At 42.9% G+C, this 21,257-nt stretch overlaps 1 protein-coding gene across 1 annotated transcript in view; it reads right to left on the reverse strand.

Annotated features, from left to right (window-relative positions):
• LOC126162095 (kinesin-like protein KIF19) overlaps positions 1 to 21,257 on the reverse strand; it is a 585,325-nt gene that overhangs the window by 132,085 nt on the left and 431,983 nt on the right. The window contains exon 7 of the mRNA XM_049918372.1: positions 9,399 to 9,610. Coding sequence (XP_049774329.1) covers positions 9,399 to 9,610 — 212 coding nt within the window. The remainder of the gene's footprint in view (positions 1 to 9,398; positions 9,611 to 21,257) is intronic.

A 21,257-nucleotide genomic window follows, 5' to 3' on the forward strand; every position in this document is an offset into this window, starting at 1 on the left:
ACCGTCAAGCACTGCCGTGGAGGGTCGTGAATAACCACACGAAAGCACCGGAAGGAACCATTCGTGACTTCCAGAGTGTTAGCAGCAGTCTAACCAGCATAGTGACTGTACTTAGGAAGTTAGAAAGAATGAACTGCAGTGGTCGAGCAGCTCCTCATAATCCACACATTTCTGTAGGCAATGCTAAGCGACGCTCGAGGTTGCTGCAAAGAGCGACGCCAGCGGACAGTTGATTACAGGAAACAAGTGATTTGGAATGATGAGTCACGCTATAGCATGTTGCACTCCTTTGGAAGAGTTTGGGTTTCGCGAACCGGGTATCACGACTGTTAGGAGACCCATAATTTTGCCTACTTTTGATGTTGTCAACTGCGCGCGCGGTCACTTTTCAAACTAGGTCAACTGCACAAGGTGATCAGTTTTTGAGTCAGATCAACTGCACTCGGAGGAAAAAACAAATTTCATGAACAAGAATTTTCTCGTTATCACAAAGCAGACCTAAATTACTTTCAGTCGAAAATCAGACGACATTGAAGTTGGTGTCGGTGATGAGAATCACATTTTTTGTACACTTAAAAACTACATATCCTGCAAAACACTATGAAATTAATTTAACATTTTCGGTCAGGGGACGGCAAAATAGACATTCTGGTCCGATAAATACAGTCTTTAATCATAGTAACATCTGGGCTGGAAATTCGAGTCCACTGAAGACAAATACTTTAAAGGTCTCTCACATAATTCAGAAATAGCCTTCCGTTTTACACTTTTGAAACTTATCTGTCTGTTTATGTTATCGACGGCTCCATGGTTACGACTGACTTCATTAGTAAACAGAATGCGGTTTGAACAGAGAAGTTTTTTACTGTGCACCTTCACGCGACTCCAAGTTGTGTTTCTCTATCCTTTAGAAATTTGTTTCTTGCAGTAACCATCAACTTATGGCCTCTTTCAGTCGTCATACGCTCCATAGCAATGTTAACAATCCATTTCTACCTTACTAGTAACAGACGAGGAGTAGGAACTGACACACACAGCACAGCACTCGGAGAAAGTGACGAATGATAACATTGCTACCAACAGATCAGTGCAAACGTTACCTATACTCCATACATCGAGAGAAGAGCTCTGACAGTTGGCAGCGCATTTGTCAGTATTCGACACTGACGGGCAGCGAGCCAGCGCCGGGGTGAGCGGGTTCCCACCCATTCGGCCCGCGGCAACACTCGGCTCCTTCAGAACCTAACAATGCCGCGTCATTCATTGCAGCATTCCTGTAGGGGCAGCATTCTGCTGACCGATGTGTTCCTTGATGGAATATTTTTTCACGTGCGCTACCAATGTTTGTCAACTTACACAAACACACACACAAATATTTTCTTTAATGATGATGCAGCCATTTGAATGCAATAATTTTATTGTTACACGGTTCAGATTTCGCTGTATTTCATACCAGTCTGATATCTTTTGACATATGTATTAGTTACTGTACTTGAAAATGGCCTATGGCTGAACTCTGGATCGTATAACAATAAAATAAAAATTATTACCGTCAAATAGCGGTAATATCATTAAAAAATACCATGATTATGGTTCCAGCCAGAATAAAAATTACACACAATCAGGTTTTCAACATTAACAAGGTAAAGCAAATTGCGCAAATGTTACGTGTAAAATATCGACACCGCTATTTTTCGTGCGGGAGAACGGAGACCCGAAAGTCACCGTCATCTGATTGGTCATCTCTTGTCACGACCGCATGGTCTTTGCTATCTTCGCTGATGCTGTCCTCATCGTCTGGTAAAGAAATTACAGTATTATGAATCGATTCTTCTCTTACACCACCTTCTATGTTTGACCTTGTAACCTCTTTCCACACGTGGTTCACGACGTCCTCCCAATTTTCTGGCTGTATTCGTGTGACAGCCTCATTTACCAGCCTCTCTGCGTCTCGCAACGTAAAGGTTTTGCTTCGCTCCTCAACATATGCTTTTATTTGAACCATGATGAGTTCAACTGCGTTGTAATGCCAATGTTATGGTGGAAGACATATAACTTTGTGGCCGTGGTTCTCTGCTAATGTATCAATCACATAATGCGTCTTCTCTGGCTTGTATCATTTCACTAATTCCAGAAGTTCCGCTTTCGGCTTTTTCTTTTCAAGGCCTATTTTACTATCTTTCAACCAGCTGATTATTTCTTCTCTCCTTGCAGCAGCCGTTGTCCATTGCAAAAACACTATCAGAACTGAAGTTTGGTGGCAAACGAGTATCGGACCAATCTTTGAATGTATCTGCGTTCATCTCCTCGTGGTAGTCGACAGCTTTTTTTCCGTTTTGACTGAAACATCATCATGGTATCGGGCACAAAACCGTTCATAGAGTCAGCGTGAACTGTAATTAGTCGCCCTCCATTACCAGTTGGCACACTCATAGTTCTGTGGCGCGTGTCGCCTGTCCATGCGGCGGAACGTGCATGACGCACGTTGACCCATGTTTCGACAATACATATCACATTTTCCGGATTCACTGCTAGCAACTCGCGCAGGAAACTACATCTCTGTGCTACAATGTCTCCGCATTCCATTAATACCTTTCGTCCTGAGACCTTTTCCCAACCAAAGCCAATTTTTTTCAAAACAGTGGAGAGACTTGTCGTTCTGACTGAGAACAAACCACTGTCTGAAAGTGATGCCATCAACTTTTTAAGTGTCGGATTCTCCTTCCTGCTGTAGTACATATATATGTGTTGCCTGATAGCACTTTCGTCAAAGTTGTCTGTTTCAGTCACATAACACGATCAAGTAAACACGCAATCTGCATATAAATTCGCGTGCTTAGAATTTCAGCGTAGTTCCTTTCCCAAAAGCCCTCTTCTCTGCACTACAGGCAGCCATTTTCCACTTATACACATGGCAAGAAACTCACAGAAGTAGCAGAATGCAAACGTATACACGCAAACCTGAATGTAGCACGTGGCGCAATTGACTGAAAGCAGTGGTCGCCCAGCACTACGGCAACACTGGGGCGTTGCCACGGTTACGTAAACAAAAGCTCACCATCTGATTGGCCATCGAGGATGCGCGAAGCACGTGTCCCAAGACCGCGTCAGCTGTCAGAGCTCTTCTCTCGCCTTATGGATTGTAGTTGCGAATAAAACACCCCCGCGCATTCGACCTGTTTATAACATGCGTCATCGTGCGCAGTCACCCTCTTTGGTGATATAAGACTGAACCTGCTCTCGCGCATTTGGGCAAACAGTAAACATTGTGGCGCGTGATTGGAATACCTGGAGAACGTTACCTGCCATCGTGATGAATAGTGCCAACAGTGAAGTGTAAAGAAGGTCGTGTGACAGGTGTTTTAATCCCGTTTTTTGTGAAAATCGGTCAAAACCCACTACTCGAAGTGCATGCGCCTTTCGGGCCTGCGTTTAAATCAGCAAACAACCACGTTGCGAGTGTGTCTGTAATGTCAATTATCTATAGACTGTGCAGAGTGTGCAGTTCTAAATTTCCGAGTACGTATACTGCAGATGCGCAGAGACAAGGGACTGTGGCGGCGTCTGCTAACATCGGAAGCTATAACCTATTCTGGTGGAGCTCACTCTCACTACAGAAATGGATTTTGTTCTTTCATATATTCTTAATCTTTATTAATTTGTTTGATTTGCTTCCGTGGCAAACTGAAAATTTAAACAAATTCCTGGTATTTCTTTTTGTACTAGTGTTTTTCTAGTCTACAAGAGAGAGGAAATATCTGAGAGGAAAAAGTATTTGCGTTTTACAGAGAAAAAACCTACACTGCCCAGAAATAAGAACGTAAATAGATAAACGTGTTTAATGAAAATTATGTCAACAGTGAAAAAGTCAAAATTATTGGATGTGAAAAATAATTTTCTTTGTTATTTGTCATTTAACAAGAAAACAAGATACAAAGTATAAAGCAGAAAGGCGCTATTTACTATGTTATACATATTATATGATGTTTTTATTTTCTCGAGCAAATAAATTTACATGTTCTCAAATGCTTGGATGACACTTTCCCTGTACTTTCAGTTCTCAGGAGTATGAACAATTTACCACGAGAATTTTGACAAAAACTTCGACAGTGAATTCTGCTTCGGTCCTTAATAAACTCTATTATCATGCTTGTTCCTACATTTTGTTACTATATTTCAATTTTTCCATAAAAAGCATAATCGCGCATAACCTCACTTTCACCATTCAGGTGCCAATTGTACAGCAGACAGCTCTCACAACACCGCAATTTCGATGCTGACGTGTAAGCAAAAATCACCACTCAAAACAGAGAAGAGAATCAGTACTGGGGTCAAACGCCAGAGGCGCTGCAGTAGACGCATTTGTCTCCAGTAGCCATTTCCGACAAGAAAGTCAGTCATGTAGAATGAGCTTTACGATGCTAGGGTGTAGTCTCATAATTGCACTCAAGATGATGATGACGATGATGTTTGGTTTGTGGGGCGCTCAACTGTGCGGTTATCAGTGCCTTTACAAATTCCCAATTTTCACTCAGTCCAATCTCGCCACTTCCATGAATGATGATGAAATGATCAGGACAACACAAACACCCAGTCTCCGGGCAGAGAAAATCCCCAACCCAGCCGGGAATCCTGAGAGCCAGAGGCAGCTAAACTAGCCACTAGATCAAGAGCTATGGACAACTGCACTCAAGAAAACGCTAAATGCGGAAGAATATGAACACATTTTAAAGCATTTTGTATTGTATACAGTGGAGGAACAGTTCAGATACGACGAGTGTTTGTATGAGCATGACAATGTACCCTGTCATAAAACATCATCTGTGAGGCAATCGTTTTTGGGCAATAACATTCCTGAAATGGACTGGCGTGCCCAGAGTCCAGACGTGAAACCAATGGAACGTTTTTGGGATACGTTACGGTGTCGACTTCACTCCAGACCCCAGCATCCAACAACACAACCTTTTCTGGCTTCGGCTCATAAGGAAGAATGTGATGCCACTACTTCAGAGACAAGCAGACACCGCTCTGAAAGTGTCCCTATCACATTACAGGCCAGCATAAAGGCGAAGGGTGGACGTGTGTCATATTAATGTCCACTAATAGACGCCTGGATACTTTTGATCAGATTGTGTATTACTTGCAAAATGTCGTACACAAATGAAGCAATTATATGTATGAACAATGAAACAATTATATTTAAAATCGAAAATATTATTTTTTCCTATAAGGTGGAAGTGCATGGCTAGGCTAGTCAAACAGCCGGCCGGTGTGGCCGTGCGGTTAAAGGCGCTTCAGTCTGGAACCGCGTGACCGCTACGGTCGCAGGTTCGAATCCTGCCTCGGGCATGGATGTGTGTGATGTCCTTAGGTTAGTTAGGTTTAATTAGTTCTAAGTTCTAGGCGACTGATGACCTCAGAAGTTAAGTCGCATAGTGCTCAGAGCCATTTTTAGGCTAGTCACAAACGAGTATCTGCGTTAACTGTTAATCAGCTCACTTGTGCTACGAAGTAGTGAAGTGCGAGTGTCTTCTATTCAAGCATTTAAGTTACCCTGGAACGGGATGCTCATTTAATTATGATATGCATTTCCAAATTTTCGGTTGTCAAGCACAGTTTTCTGTCTGACAACATGTTTTTTAAATGGAGAAAGATTACTCAACTTTGCAAGAAGGGAGATGGCGTTAGGATCAATATTCTCAGGGGGTTCTACAATTTCACCATTAAATAAGCGAGACAAAATTACTAGATTTGAGTATCTATGGTTCTTACTCAGCACAGCTTGCAGTTTACTGGAAACTACACCACCCACTTGAACTGGTACAACATTGACCTTCCGAATTGCATCTTACATTATTCCCATCGGCTCTTGGAGAGGCGTCCATGAAATCTCTAGTTTCGGGATGCCAGCTCAAGTGATTTGTGTGGTATGAAACTGAAATTAGCACTTTAGAACTGTTGAATACTGACAAGGATTCATTCATAGACTCTGCAAGATCAGAATAAAAGTTCTCGATCACTGGCTTCACAGCTCCAGAGTGCTTACTGTAGAAAATCACAGCTTTAATCTAAATTCTGGAAGCTTTAGTCTATGTTGTTCACCTTGTCACTGGTTCTGGAGGCAGAGAAACATCAGGTAGCTGCTGCTTGTATACGATAAGAACGTTGCGAGAAAACCATCTTTGTTGCTGATATCACTGCATTTACTTCCGGGAATTGATGTCTAACTGTCTCTGCCGCTCGTTGCAATGCATGAGCCATACATATAACGTGCAGTCATTGTAGACAAAATACATTAAGCGGTTTCCAGCTTTCAACAAGTACGGAGCTGCATCTGTGTACATCAATAGGACCCTCTCTTCTTTTATGACAACTGGTCGTAGTATCTTAAGTCAATCATTAATGAATCTTGCAGCTGTTGAACTATTTTTGTCTCCAAATTTTTACAATAAATCAAATAGGAATGAAATAACACGTTTTCAGAGAATTTACTGGTCTCATGCAGATATGATTTTATTTATTTTGACCGAAACGGCGAGTGAAAATTTGCATAAAGGCCGGGAATCGAACCCTGGTCTCCTGCTTAGTAGGCAGGTGTGTTAGGCACTAAGGCACCTTGGTACAGCAGTTCACACAAGTGCACGGGTTACCCTGGAAAACCCCCTCCTCGGTCCAAATTCACGCTGCCACCCCAGTCTACTTCAAATTCCCCCTTACCCACGAACAGATTGCCGAGGCTCTCCATGTTCTGGAATAGCACCTCAGCATCGAATATAAACGGGGAATCCAGTCTGAAACACGGGTGCATAGGTACTTATACAAATGAAATGACACATTCTCAGAGACTTCACTGGTCTCATACAGAGACGTTCAGCAAATCTGTTTGTGTGCAAAGGGGGAATTTAAAATAGACTTGGGCCGCATAAGAATTTGGATCGAGGAGAGAAGGGTTCCAGGGTAATTCGCACAGTTGTGTGAACTGCTGTGTCAGGGTGCTTAGTGGCTAATGCACCTGTCTGGTAAGCAGGAGACCAGAATTCGATTCCCGCCCTTGGTACAAATTTTCACTCGTCGAATCAGTCCGTACACATAAAATTAAATAGACTGTAGATGCAACCTCAGAGTGCAGCTTCCTCACACTTAAATTAGCCCTGAAATGGTCTGCAACATCCGTCGTCTCATCAACAGAAATCCAAATAAGTGATTGGCCAATGTCAGTCCTGATTTTTTCTAGTTCGTCAAAATCGCAAGAATCCAGATAATTATTCCTAACAGTGCACTCGTCGGGAATGTTTCGGCTTCAAGATTTCTGTAAGAAATGTCTAAATTCAGGTATTCAGGTACCTGAAGTTAGTTACAAATTATGGTCCCTGCAACCAATGTAAAACACACCTCTCTGTAAGAATTCGCTATTAGATGATGTAGGCTGTCCCTGCAACTGTCTAAGGTAGTAACATTTTCTTTGGAGAAGTCCGTTGTTTATTCCTAATATGTACGCTGCTTCGTAGAGTTCTTCAATTTGAGATTTTGTCGTACATCCTATACGTTTATAAGAAGTTTGTCAGAGGACTATATTGCCATCAGTTGTTAAAGCACTGACAATAGAAATCCATATTTTCAGCTTCGGTGACAACGAAAACTCAACTGGTGCCAAGGTTAAGTTAAATCAAGCTGACTGTTACACCTTGTGAAGCCTTTGAGAACAAGAAAGGGACGCGTTTAAGACGAATCTTCATTGTCCACTTCGAACATGTGCAATTTAAATTTTTAGAGCGACGGGATTGACGACAGTGTGAGAAACACAATGATAAAACTTGTTTTTTTTTTCTTTTCCGGCTATGTAACGAAAATGTAAGGGACTTACAAAAATTTATAATGCATAATAATAAAAAAATGTAAAACTGTGTACTATGATGTGAAATACGTATTATACCTCAAAGCATGTAAAATATGTAATTTAAAACTTTGTAATAAGGGTCTTCTCAGTGTAATTCTTCGACATTTTTGTTAATCTTATAACTACTTATAAAGGAACCGAATATACACTGAAGCACCAAAGAAGCTGGTATAGGCATGCGTATTCATATACAGACATATGAAAACAGGCAGAATATGACGCTACGGTAGGCAACGCCTACATAAGACAACAAGTGTCTGGCGTAGTTGTTAGATCGGTTATTGCTGCTACAATGGCAAGTTACCAAATTTAAGTGAATTTGATTGTGGTTTTATAGTTGGCGCACCAGCGATGGGACGCAGTACCTCAGAGGTAGCGATGAAGTCGGGATTTTCCGGTAAGACCATTTCACATGTGTACCGTGAATATTAAATCTGGTAAAACATCAAACCTCCGAAATCGCTGCTGCCGGAAAAAAGATCCTGCAAGAACGGGACCAACGGCGACTGAAGAGAATCGTTTAACGCGACAAAAGTGCAACCCATACGCAAATTGCTGCAGATTTCAGTGCTGATCAACAAGTGTCAGCAGGGGAATCATTCAACGAAACATTATCGATATGGTTCGGAGCCGTAGGCCCACTCGTGTACCATTGATGACAGCGCGACACAAAGCTTCACGCTTCGCCCGAGGCCCGTCAACACCGGCATTGGACTGTTCGTAACTAGAAACATATTCCCTGGTCCGACGAGTCTCGTTTCAAACTGTATCGAGCGGATGGACGTGTACGGGTATTGAGACAACCCCATGAGTTTATGGACCCTGCATGTCAGCAGGGGACAGTTCAAGTTGATGGAGCCTCTGTAAAGGGGTGGGGCGTATGAAGTTGTGGAGATTTGGGACCCCTGATACGTCTAGAGACGGCTCTGAGAGGTGACACGTGTGTAAGCATCCTGTCTGATCACCTGTATGCATTCAAGTCCATTGTGCATTCCGACGGACTTGGGCAATTCAAACAGGACAATGCGACACCTCACACGTCTAGAATTGCTACAGAGTGCCTTGAGGAACACTCTTCCGAGTTTAAACACTTCTGCTGGCCACCAAACTACCCAGACATGAACATTATTGAGCTTATCTGGGATGCCTTACAATGCGCTGTTCAGAAGAGATCTCCACCCCCTTGTACTCTCACGGATTTATCTACAGTCCTGTAGGAGTCATGTTGTCAACTCGTTCCAGCACTACTTCAGACATTACTCGAGTCCATGCCACGTTGTGTTGCGCCATTTCTGCGGGCTCGCGGGGTCCCTACACGATATTAGGCAGGTGTACCAATTTCTTTGGCTCTTCAGTGTCTAATTACACAAAATCTGGGCTCTAGTCATAATGTTCGAGCTTAGAATCTGCACATTGCCCCAGTAAATTTAACATTCACCGGACATTGATACGTTCCCCTGACGTGCCATAGCTACGTTACAAAGTCAGGGTGAGGCCGCACCTGAGCGCCATCTGCTGCTGGAAGGTGGCGACGATGTCGTCCCGGAGGCTGGCGGCGCGGCGGCGCTCCTGCTCGTCCTGGTGCGGGTCCTGCTCGGCGGCCGGCTGCGCCTCCAGCTTGTTGCGCAGTCGCTCCACCTCTTCGCGCAGCTCCGCGATCACCGCGCGGTACTGCGACACGTGGTACGACACCTCCAGCTCGTTGCGCTCCACCTGCAGCCACATACCTTTCTGTCAGACGCACTATTTAAGGGGCCCCTCACACGTTCAATAATATTGTCACACCGTCAATAGACTATGACTGTATGGGGCTTTATATTGACGTGCTATCAACACTAGAAATATTGATGAGCAGTATTGGTGGCCTTCAGAACACACTGACGGAAAAAAACATCGCAACATCAAAAAATAATTAATGTAGAATAATGTAATTTCGGGAATACAGGGGTGTAGGTAACATATTTAAGCGATTAACATTACAAGATCACAAGTTAATGTACGCGCAAGGTGGTGTTGTTCTGGTCTTCAGTCCAGAGACTGGTTTGATGCACGTCTCCATGCTACTCTATCCTGTGGAAGCTTCTTCATCTCCCAGTACCTACTGCAACCTACACCCTTCTGAATCTGTTTAGTGTATTCATCTCTCGGTCTCCCACTACGAATTTTACCCTCTTCACTGCCCTCCGATACTAAATTGCTGATCCCTTGATGCCTCAGAATATGCCCTACCAACCGATCCCTTCTTCCAGTCAAGTTGTGCCACAAATTTTTCTTCTCTTAAATTCTATTCAATAACTCCTCATTAGTTCTGTGATCTACTCATCTAATCTTCAGCATTCTTCTGTAGCACCACATTTCGAAAGCTTCCATTCTCTGCTTGTCTAAACTATTTATCGTCCACGTTTCACTTCCATACATGGCTACACTCCATACAAATACTTTCAGAAACGACTTCCTGACACTCAAACCTATACTCGATGTTAACGAATTTCTCTTCTTCAGAAACGCTTTCCTTGCCATTGCCAGTGTACATTTTATATCCTTCCTACTTCGACCATCATAAGCACAAGATAAACCACTGCAAATGTGAAACGCTGGTACATTGACCACCAGTATAAACGCCAGAATGTTGAATGCATGCATGCAAATATGCTTGCATTGTATTGTACAGGTGCCGGCTGGTGTGGCCGAGCGGTTGTAGGGGCTTCAGGCTGGAACCGCGCGACCGATACGGTCACAGGTTCGAATCCTGCCTCGTGCATGGATGTGTGTGATGTCCTTAGGTTAGTTAGGTTTAAGTAGTTCTGAGGTCTAGGGGCCTGATGACCTCAGATGTTGAGTCCTGTAGTGCTCAGATTCATTTGAACCATTTTGTTTTAGAGGTGCGGGCTGTCAGTTCGTGGTAAGGAATTTCATGGCCTTTGCTCTTGTCGGTCAATACGAGAACGGTTACTATTGTTTGCGGATGACGCTGGAGTTGTCCGATGATGTCCCATATGTGCTCGACGGGAGACAGATCTGGTGATCTAGCAGGCCATGTCAATACGTCGATATCCTGAAGAGCATGTTGGGTTACAACAAAGGTAGCGTCATCCTGTTGAATTCACCTCCTGGAATGCTGTTCATGACTGGGAGCATAACAGACCGAATCACCACATTGACGAACAATTTTGCAGTCAGGGTGCGCGGGATAACCATCAGAGTCCTCCTGTTGTCTCACAAAATCATACTGCAGACCATAACTTCGGGTGTAGATCCAGTATGTTTAGCACTTAGACAGGTTGTTTGGTTAAAATGGCTCTGGGCGCTATGCGACTTAACTTCTGAGGTCATCAGTCGCCTAGAACTTAGAACTAATTAAACCTTGCTAACCTAAGGACATCACACACATCCATGCCAGAGGCAGGATTCGAACCTGCGACCGTAGCGGTCGCTCGGTTCCAGACTGTAGCGCCTAGAGACAGGTTGTTTGCTGGCCCTCAACTTGCAGCGTTCTAACCAACATGCAGCCATCACTGGCACCGAGGCAGTATCACCTTTCATCAGAAAACACAAGAGACCTCCACCCTGTCCTCCAATGAGCTCTCGATTGATACAACTGAAGTCGCTTATGATAGTGGTTGCGGTCAGTGGAACGCACGCTGCATGGCCTCTGGCTCGGAGCTGTCCTTGGAGTAACCGATTTGTAACAGTTCAGCGTGCCACAGTGGTGCCAACTGCTGCTCAGACTGCTGTTGCAGATGCCGTGTGATGCGCTAGAGCCGTACGGCGAACACGTCGGTCTTCCCTCTCGGCAGTGCCACGTGGCCGTCCGGAGCCCCGTCTTCTTGCGACCGTACCAGCAGCCAGTAGCCATGTATAGTGGGTACATTCCTGCCACGTCTGTCAGCAGTGTAGCACAAGGAACATCCCCTTTCCCGTAGCCCTATTATACGACCTCGTTCGAACCCGGCGAGGCGTTGATAATGACGTCTTTGTCGCCTTAAAGGCATTCTTGACTAACATCAACTCACCACGTCCAATCTCTAAGGTAGCTAACGCTCAAGGCCCTTACAGCGCGCATTTAAAGCAAACCTGATTTCGATCCTCGTCTGGCGCTACAAGCACCATTCGAATTGCGCGAAATTTTAACAGACATAATCTTTCAAATGGAGAAACACGCCTACCAACTTTCGTTTATGTTGCGAGACTCTTTCTTGGTGGTGCGATTTTTTCCCGTCAATGTGTCAATACGAACTGAACGTCTGAGATCAAGCACCGACAGTTTGACATGTCTCCATTCTGATCCTGATAGACTTTCATAAAGTAGCAGTACGGCGTTAGTCTGCGCTGTTTGCTTTTAATTCGACTTTCCACATATCATACCTGAAATTTAATTTTTCACGTAGTCCTTTAACACAAAACCAATTTAATAGAACTACGCGAGGGTCATCATTGTATGTACCACTTTAGGGTCGTCACCGGATGTTTTTCTCTATGACACTGCTTACTTTATTGATTTGAAAATATAGTATTGTTTGGTAAATTATATAGCACTTTGGGAAAACGATTCCACTTCGCAAAATATGTTATACATTTGCAATGACTAGTAAGAGATCTTTGGAATGCCAAAACGTAAAAAAAAGTTTTATGTAAGTTGCATGAACATATCCTTGGCAGGCAGATATAATTGGTTGACAGGTTTCCACAGAATTTTACTAATTGTTTTTCCTGATTTACAGAACTAAACTTCGAGCCTTAGAGTACTTGCCTGTATCCAGAAAGCTCAAAGTTACATCTAGTGTCTCCTCAACTGCAATGGCTGTTCTTATTAACGAATTTTATTTTTCTATTTTATCTCGTATCAACATTAATAATTTCTCGAACGATGCTGACCCGTCGGAAAATAACTTATTAAATTTTCTGGTCTGTGTTCTGATTTGTCAGTAAGTTAACATGTGAACGCTTCATTTTTTCCACTCGTGCTCCGTCCAATTTCCTCTTTCTCGCTGTTTCCTGTTGCTTGCAAACTGTGTCTAGTTTAGCTGCAGCACACGCTTTCTTTTGGGTGTTCGACATATTAACCTTGTAAAACAATGTTATCAACGGAAATTTTGTCAACATTATTGATGGTGTGAGGTCGTTTCAACGTGATAAAGTTTTGACAAACTGGTATTGTCAATAAATACTGAAAGTGTGCAGGTCCTTTTACACTTTTTAAATGAGCCAGATTTCAGTGTCACTCAGTGGGTTCCGATGGTCCACACTCATATCTTCATGCGGAAAATTACATAGCTACATTCTACAATACAGCAATAATGGTAGATAAAAATGTAGTAGGATATAAAAAGGTGCAAGGTAAATGTGCAGCACATCGAAGAAGCAATGATGGAAATTAAAAAAGGTTCAAAAGTGAGATTAAAATTGAGTGTGATAGAATATCAGTCATAAGATTCGCTGATGGCATTACTATCCTCGTAAAAGCAAAGAAAAATTACAGTTTGATGAGTTCAGAATATGGATTGAAAGTAAACCAAAGAAAGACTAAAGTAATCAGGAGTAACAGAAATGAGAATAGCAAGACACTTAACATCCAACTCGGGATCTCGCAGTAGACGAAGTTAAGGAATTGTGCTACCTCGAAATCACAGTAACAGATCACAGACGAAGCAAGGAGTACAGGGAAAGAAGGCATTCTTGGCGAAAATAAGTCTTTAAAGTCAAACATCGACCTTAACTTGACGGAGGAATTTCTGGCAATGTAGGTCTGGAGCGTAACATTGTACGGTACTGACTCATGGACGTATCCCTATAGAAGAAAATCGCAAAATGTTAGGTCTGGTGACCTGGGAGGCCATAAGCAAGGAACAAGCTCCTGTTGTCCACGTCTTCCAATGCAAAGCTGTGGGATGGTGTTGTTGAAATAACGCCACACCTCGACGTGAAAGTGAGGTGGGCGGCTGTCATGCATAAAATTGAAATCATTGGAATCTTCGTGAAGTTGAGGAAACAGTCAGTTTCGCAGCATGTCAAGGTATGAAATTCCTGTCACAGTTTCCTCCGTAAAAAGAAAGGTCCTTAAGCTCCGTGAACAGAAACGGCAAAAAACACATCAGTTTCGGTGACTCTCTTTCATGTTCGATTCCTAGATTCTTACAGATTCTTAAATTACGGTGGCTTACCTTACTCGATACATGAAACGTCGATTGTTCAAAAAGATGAGTCGTTCGGAAAAAATGTCCTCTGCCATATCTTGGAGAACTGAAACGTGAAATTCGTACCTTCTATTATAGTAGCCGGGATGCAGCTGCAGTAACGGCAATTTGCAAGGCTTCGTATTAATACGCAGGCATCGTTTCAGAACAAACCACAACGTTGTTTGAGTAATTAGAAATTCCTGTCCTGCCCATCTTCTGGACTTCTGAGGGCTCCGTGTGTATGCATCTCGCATACGATCGACATTTTCATCAGATGTGCGTGGCAGATTAGTGCTCTTCCCTCAGCACGTACAACCAGATTCCAAGAATTTTGTGATCGGCGGCAGAATGCACGTTGCACTTGAACAATGGATTGACTCAGCGCAAACTCCAACAAACAAAATTATTTCTCTCGTGGTGTAGTCGCCATGTTGCTACATGCAAACAACAGCGGAGCTGTGTCAAAACAACGAGCGTTCCTCTATCCAGTGCCATTCGCAATGTGTTTCTATCTATTATAGTTTGTCTATAGTACAAAATTGAAATCTGTTCTTTCTTTTTGAATCGCCCGGTTTAGTTTTTCCCTATCTTCATATGAGATTTGGTTCAGCCTGTGAGAGTTGCTCTATCGCAAGTGCATCGTTATTTCATTAAGTTTGAGTGAGAGGAACAGACTTTAGTGACCAGTTGAATGCAACACAAAATCGTGGTCACGAAGAAACAGCGCGAGGTCACTGACGAGTGTTATGCGAAGCACAGTTCGTGGAAACCTGTGCGGAAATGTCTGTACAGGAGTTTAAGACTGGAACTGTTCATGCAAAATTTTCAGAAAAGTCTGCAATGATGAAATTAGTAGAAAAATGGCGCGAAAATTGGTCCGCAACGAATAAAAACCATAACTATGAGAAAACAGTCCAAACACCAGAAAACACTGTCCGAGTGAAGAAAAGCCTGGAACAAATTCCGACGAAATCCCAACGCCGTTTATCTATGTAAGTGGGAATCTTTCAGTCGAAATATTGCCGAAAAGGACGTGCCTCTGTGCCCATACAAATTTACTGTAGTGCATGAGTTAAAGCGTCCAGACGACCTACGATTGTTGAGTTCTGTCAGTAGTTTCTGAGTGAAGTGGAATCAGCACTTTAGGATTCTCTATTTCTAATTTCTTTAAATGAGGCCTGGATCCGCCTGCAAAGGTTTGTGAATTAACTGAACATGTGCCATTATGCATCAGAAAATTCACGTCAGTACTTTGGACCCATCGCATAATCTCAAGGTTAGTGTTTGGTGCGCAATGTCTGGTGTTCGCATAATAAAACGATTCTGTCACCAAAGTATTAATGTTAGCCGGTATGTCCAGAATCATTTTAATCCATATGTCGATCAACTGAGAGAAGATGAACGACTGTACGGACATTTTCAACAAGACAGAGCATCAACACAGTCCGCCTTGACAACCTTGGCACAAGTGCATGAGGTGTTCAGTGAAGATAGGACAATCAGCAGAAGCAGTGTAATTCCTGGCCACCTCAGTCGCCTGAACTCTCTCCCTGTGATTTTTACCTGTGGTATACTCAAGTAATCCTCGCAAAATGAAAGAGCTCCAACAGAACACTGAAAATGAAATTCTGCTGTCCCTCAGGCAGACCTGCTACGCGTGTCTCATAGTTTGACGAATCGAGCACAGTGCTGCAGCGTCGTCATTTTCAGCAACTTCTCTGATGTTCACTAACAAAAGTATATCTCGCTTCAGTCTTATTGAAAATATTTTCTGGATCAGTTTCTTTTTGGCCACCCGGTAGAAGGAACAGAACAACTGGGCGAAGATGAAATGGGAGAAGAAATTGACAGAGCACTGATATACGGGTACCTGACTGGAAACAAGGCCTTTGGAGAAGACGGTGTTCTCTCACAATTACTGAAATTCTTGGGGAGCCAGCCGTGGCAAAACTATCCGACATGGTATGGAAGACATATACGACAGGCGGAATGTAATAATGTAATAATTCCAGTTCCAAAGAAGGCGGGTGCTGGCAAGTGTGAATATTATCGAACCAACAGTTTAATAAATCATAGTTGCAAAATACTGACACGAATTACTTCCAGAAGAATGGAAAAAAAGTGGTAGCAGCCAACTTCGGGGAAGATGAATTTGGGTCCCTGAAAGACATAGAAACACGTGAGGCAGTACTGACCGTGCCACTTATCCTACAAGATAGTAAGGCAAACCTACGTTTACAAGATTTGTAGATTTACAGAAAGCTTTTCACAATATTGTCTGGAACACACACTGAAATTTTGTGTCAGTGATAAAATACAGTGAATGATAGGTTATATGGAGCTTATACATATACCAGAGAGTAGTTATAGGAGCCCAAGGACATGAAAGAGAAACCGTCCTTGAGAAGGGAGTGAGTCAAGATTGCACACTATCCCCGATATTATTCAGTCTGTGCACAGAGCAAGCAGTAAAGGAATCCAAAGAAAAATTTGAAGAAGGAATTAAAGTTCAAGGAGTAGATATAAGAAGTTTAAGATCTGCCGATTACATTGTAATTCTGTCAGAGAAAGCAAAGGATCTGGAACAGCAATTTAATGTATGGGTAGCGTCTAGAAAGAGGGGTTATAAGAAGAGCGTTAACAAAAGTAAAACAGTGGCAATGGAATGTGAAACGTGGACAATAAGCAATAAATAGAATAGAGAGTTATCGAGTGAGGTACTACAGAAGAATGTTTAAAATTAGATGACTAGATAGAACAACTAATGAGAACGTACTGGATCGAATTGGTGAAAACAGAATTTTGTGGCATAACGTGACTAAAAGTAGAGATCGGTTGATATGACACAGCCTGCGGTATCAAAAAATCGGCAATTTGGTAACGGAAGAAAGTGTGGGAAGCAAAACTGCAGAGGAAGACCAAGGGATGAATACAGTAGGTAGGTTGAAATAGATGTAATTTGAGGCAGTAATCCAGAGATGAAAAGACTTGAACAATATAGACTGGCGTGGAGAGCTGCTGTTGTGAAGACCACAACAACATTATCATCTTACGTCAACAGTGCATAGAACTTAAGGAGTGATTTATTCTTACATGGCCAACGGCATAGCCGCAGTGGATACACCGGTTCCCGTGAGATCAACGCAGTTAAGCGCTGTCGGGCGTGGCCGGCACTTGGATGGGTGACCATCCAGGCCGCCATGCGCTGTTGCCATTTTTCGGGGTGCACTCAGCCTCGTGATGTCAATTGAGGAGTTACTCGACCGAATATAGGGGCTCCGGTCAAAGAAAACCATCCTAACGACCGGGAGAGCGATGTGCTGACCACACGTCCCTCCTATCCGCATCCTCAGCTGAGGATGACACGGCGGTCAGATGGTCTCGATGGGCCACTTGTGACTTGAAGAGGGAGTGCTTTTATTTTTAAATAGGAACTGAAGAGCTGCACATTTCACCGGCTTGCTAGCCTAAATACAGCACTGAAGATTGCTTCAATCAATGCGTTTTTTAGCGTTTACTGAAAAGGAAATTCTACGCATCACATGACTTCGTGAATACATGTGGCCGCCAGTTGTTATCTGCACGTGACTGACTAGAAGGACATGAAGGTCCTTCCTTGTCTGTGTACCACAGCCTCGACAACACCCAACGCCGGAAACTGGCAGCCTTCATTTGGCGATAAACGTTGTCGCTGTCAGAGATACATACCAGCAATTCCGAGAACGGAACAACAGATGTGTGTAGTTCCGATGATTATTGCATAACAGTGTTGTAAGAGTGTCCACTTCTGTTTCTACATCGAAGCCGTGACAAAGAGCGAGATGACGCTATGGGAAGACAATGGACTCGCACGCGCTCGTCCGACCATCCATCCGTGTTTTCCCTAAATTGCGTGAACCAAATACCGCGATGGTTCCTTTGAAATGGACGCGGCTGATTTCCTTCACCTTTCCTTCCCGCATCCAAACTTCTTCGTCGGCGAAATGGAAAACACTAATCGTTCTTCCTTTTTCCAGTTCGTAATTTTTTTTTCCTTTTGATGCTCTAAGCTAAGAATAACTAGAAATTGTAGGTACAGCTCTAGGAGGCCGCATTTTAACTGAAGTCCACAAAACTAACGGTGAATCTACAATGGCGAATTTATTAACAACAGTACTTTGAATGCCACTACAATGTGAGGAATTGAAAGCGATGGATCAAGATAGCCAGGTAAATGTAACACTTCTTCACTTCTAAATAGCGTTTGACTCAGTACAACACCTATGCTTATCATAGAAAACACGATCGTGTGGGGTGTCAAGCGAAATTATGTGAATAGATTAAGGATTTCTTGGTAGGAAGTAGCAGCATGTTATCTTGGATGGAGAGTTGTCGACAGATATAGAAGGAACTTCAGGTGTGGCTCAGGGAAATGTGTTGGGATCCTTGCTGTTCGCGTTGTATATTAATGACGTTGCAGACAATTTTAAAAGTAACAACAGACTTTTCGCAGGTGATACAGTTATCTATAATGGCAGTTATCTGTAATGAAGTACAGTTTGATAAAAAAAAACGAAAAAACTACATAAACATTCGGTCAGATCTCGATAAGATTTTTATAAGTGGTTCAAACGCTGGCAACTTGCTTTAAATGTTCAGAAAGGTAAAATTCTGCACTTTGCAAAGTGGAATACGTAGTATCCTATGGCTAAACTTTGAACGAGTCACGACAGGAATCTGTCAACTCATATAAATACCTTGGCGTAACAATTTGTAGGGATTTGAAAATTGACTGATCAAATGGGCTCAGTCGCAGGTGTCATACGTAGCAGACTTCGGTTCGTTGCTAGGTTACTAAGTAAATATAGTTAATTTACAAAGGAGATCAAAAAGACTCGTGCGATGAGGGCTAAAATATTGCTCATGTGTGTGGAACTCGCATCAAATACGACAAACAAGGGATATTAAATTGTATAACGAAGGACAGAACGAACAATCATAGGTTTTATAACCCATCAGAGATCTTCAAGGAAGTGCTGGAAGAACTGAACTAGAAGACGCCTGACGAAAGACGCAAACTACCGCACGAAAGCCTAATTAGAAAGTTTCAACAACCAGCATCAAGTGAGGTATGCAGGAATATACTACAACCCCCTGCGTGTCTTTTCCTTATGGACCGCGAAGACAATGTTAGACAGTTGCAGCGCGTACGTATGCATTTAAACAACCATTCGTTACACTCCGTACGTGTGTGTATGGAGAAGAGGTCCTAATTACCCGTAAAAGGGGAAGCACACTCTGTCATGCACTTCACAGTGCTTTTCAGAGAATAAACGTAGATATTGATGTAGGGCGGTGGTGTTTTCAACATTATAACAGATGCTCAAAGTAAACGCATTATAATAAAACTGCAAACCATGGATTGCCTCACTTCTTAGAATATCGCGGTCTGCACGTTTCCAGGAACTGTCACACTGCATGTAGTAGTAGTAGCTTGACTCATCCGTGGATATTTTTTTACAAGGATATAGGACATGTCAAAGTATTTACAAGTTTAGACCAATTTAAAATAAGCTAATTCGTACACACATACACTTACAGACTTCTAGTTAGACACAATCATTAGATTTACTCCTGGTATACAAAACGTTTTTACAAATAACTTGTTACATAATGTAATGCGGCACTGTTCACTCATATCTCACTACCAGTCACTGCATACACTATACACTCATTGTTTCATAACACTTCACTCACTACACACACACAAACAAGAGCGCGTGCGCACGCACTAGTGATCTCTGGACCATTTTCTGTACCGCAGCTTCCAATTTGCTATCCTGAAAAACTGAGTCAGCATCCCTCTATAATAAACGAGATGTTGATCGTTTAGGGCATTTAAATTCAGTGTTCGAAGAAGTAATCCAACCAGGTTTACTAATTTTCCTAGCCATAACTTCGGTGGAGTGTACTACGGACATATTGGACAAATGTCATACAGTTGGTGCACTACCATGCGTCGGATGTTTGACATAACGACGTAGCAAAGGCGCGTTATCAGATACAAGAGACAGAGTGTTCCGCAGGAGCCTTAGATTCGTTTGTTCCTTGAGGCATAATGGAAGATAATGGAAGAGCTGCTAGTCCGAATAAAAGGTTGCCAGTAATGTGGTGCCTCTCAAAGAGATGAAGTTCTTTTTAAGGCACAGTCGCCTATGAATTGACAGCCACGTAGAAAGTAATGAGATGAGTCTCGTCAGACAGGTATAACACGTACTAAACCAGTCTCGCGCGCCTGCGGCCGCAGCAACTCCCCACCATTGCCAGTAAATTTTTCACCCACAGCGACACAATATGCACCAACAGCGTTACGCTTCAGCTGAAGTCCTGTGTGATTGTTCGTCGCATGCTGTTATTTTGTTTCGTTTCATTTCTTACAACTGCAGGAGTTATTTTACTTGATGTGCGTTATATTATGATGAACATTCGGAGGCAGCTTCGCTAATCACTGTGAGAAAAACTGTTTGACGTTGATCTGTTGGCTAGGGGATAACCGTACAAGGTCAGTCCGAAGACAAAGTTTACATGTTACGTGTCTGCTTCGAAAAAGAAGAATGTAATAGAAGTCCACGTATCTCCATTAATAACGTAATGAAACGACTAAACCAGCTCTGAATATAAACAATTGCACTATTATATACACTGAAGCGCCAAAGAAACTGATATAGACATGTGTATTCAAATACGGAGATGTGTCAACAGGAAGAATACGGCGCAGTGGTCGGAAAATCCTATACGGTATCAGACAACAAGTGTCTGGCGCAGTTGTTAGATCGGTTACTGCTGCGACAATGGTAGGTTATCAAGATTTAAGTGAGTTTGAACGTGATTTTATAGTCGCCACACGAGCGATGGGACACAGCATATCTGAGCTAGCGATGAAGTTGAGATTTTCCCATAAGACCATTTCACGAGCGTACCGTGAATATCAGGAATCCGTTAAACATCAACCCTCCGACATCACTGCGGCCGGAAAAAGATCCTGCAAGAACGACGACCGAAGAGAATCGTTCAATGTACAGAAGTCCACCACTTCCTTAGACTGCTGCAGATTTCAATGATGGTCATCAACAAGTGTCAGCGTGCGATACATTCAACTAAACATCATCGATATGTCCTCTCGGAGTCGAAGGCCCACTCGTGCA

The sequence above is a fragment of the Schistocerca cancellata genome, chromosome 2 (genome assembly GCF_023864275.1).
Source record: "Schistocerca cancellata isolate TAMUIC-IGC-003103 chromosome 2, iqSchCanc2.1, whole genome shotgun sequence".
In the NCBI taxonomy this organism is placed as follows: Eukaryota; Metazoa; Arthropoda; class Insecta; order Orthoptera; family Acrididae; genus Schistocerca; species Schistocerca cancellata.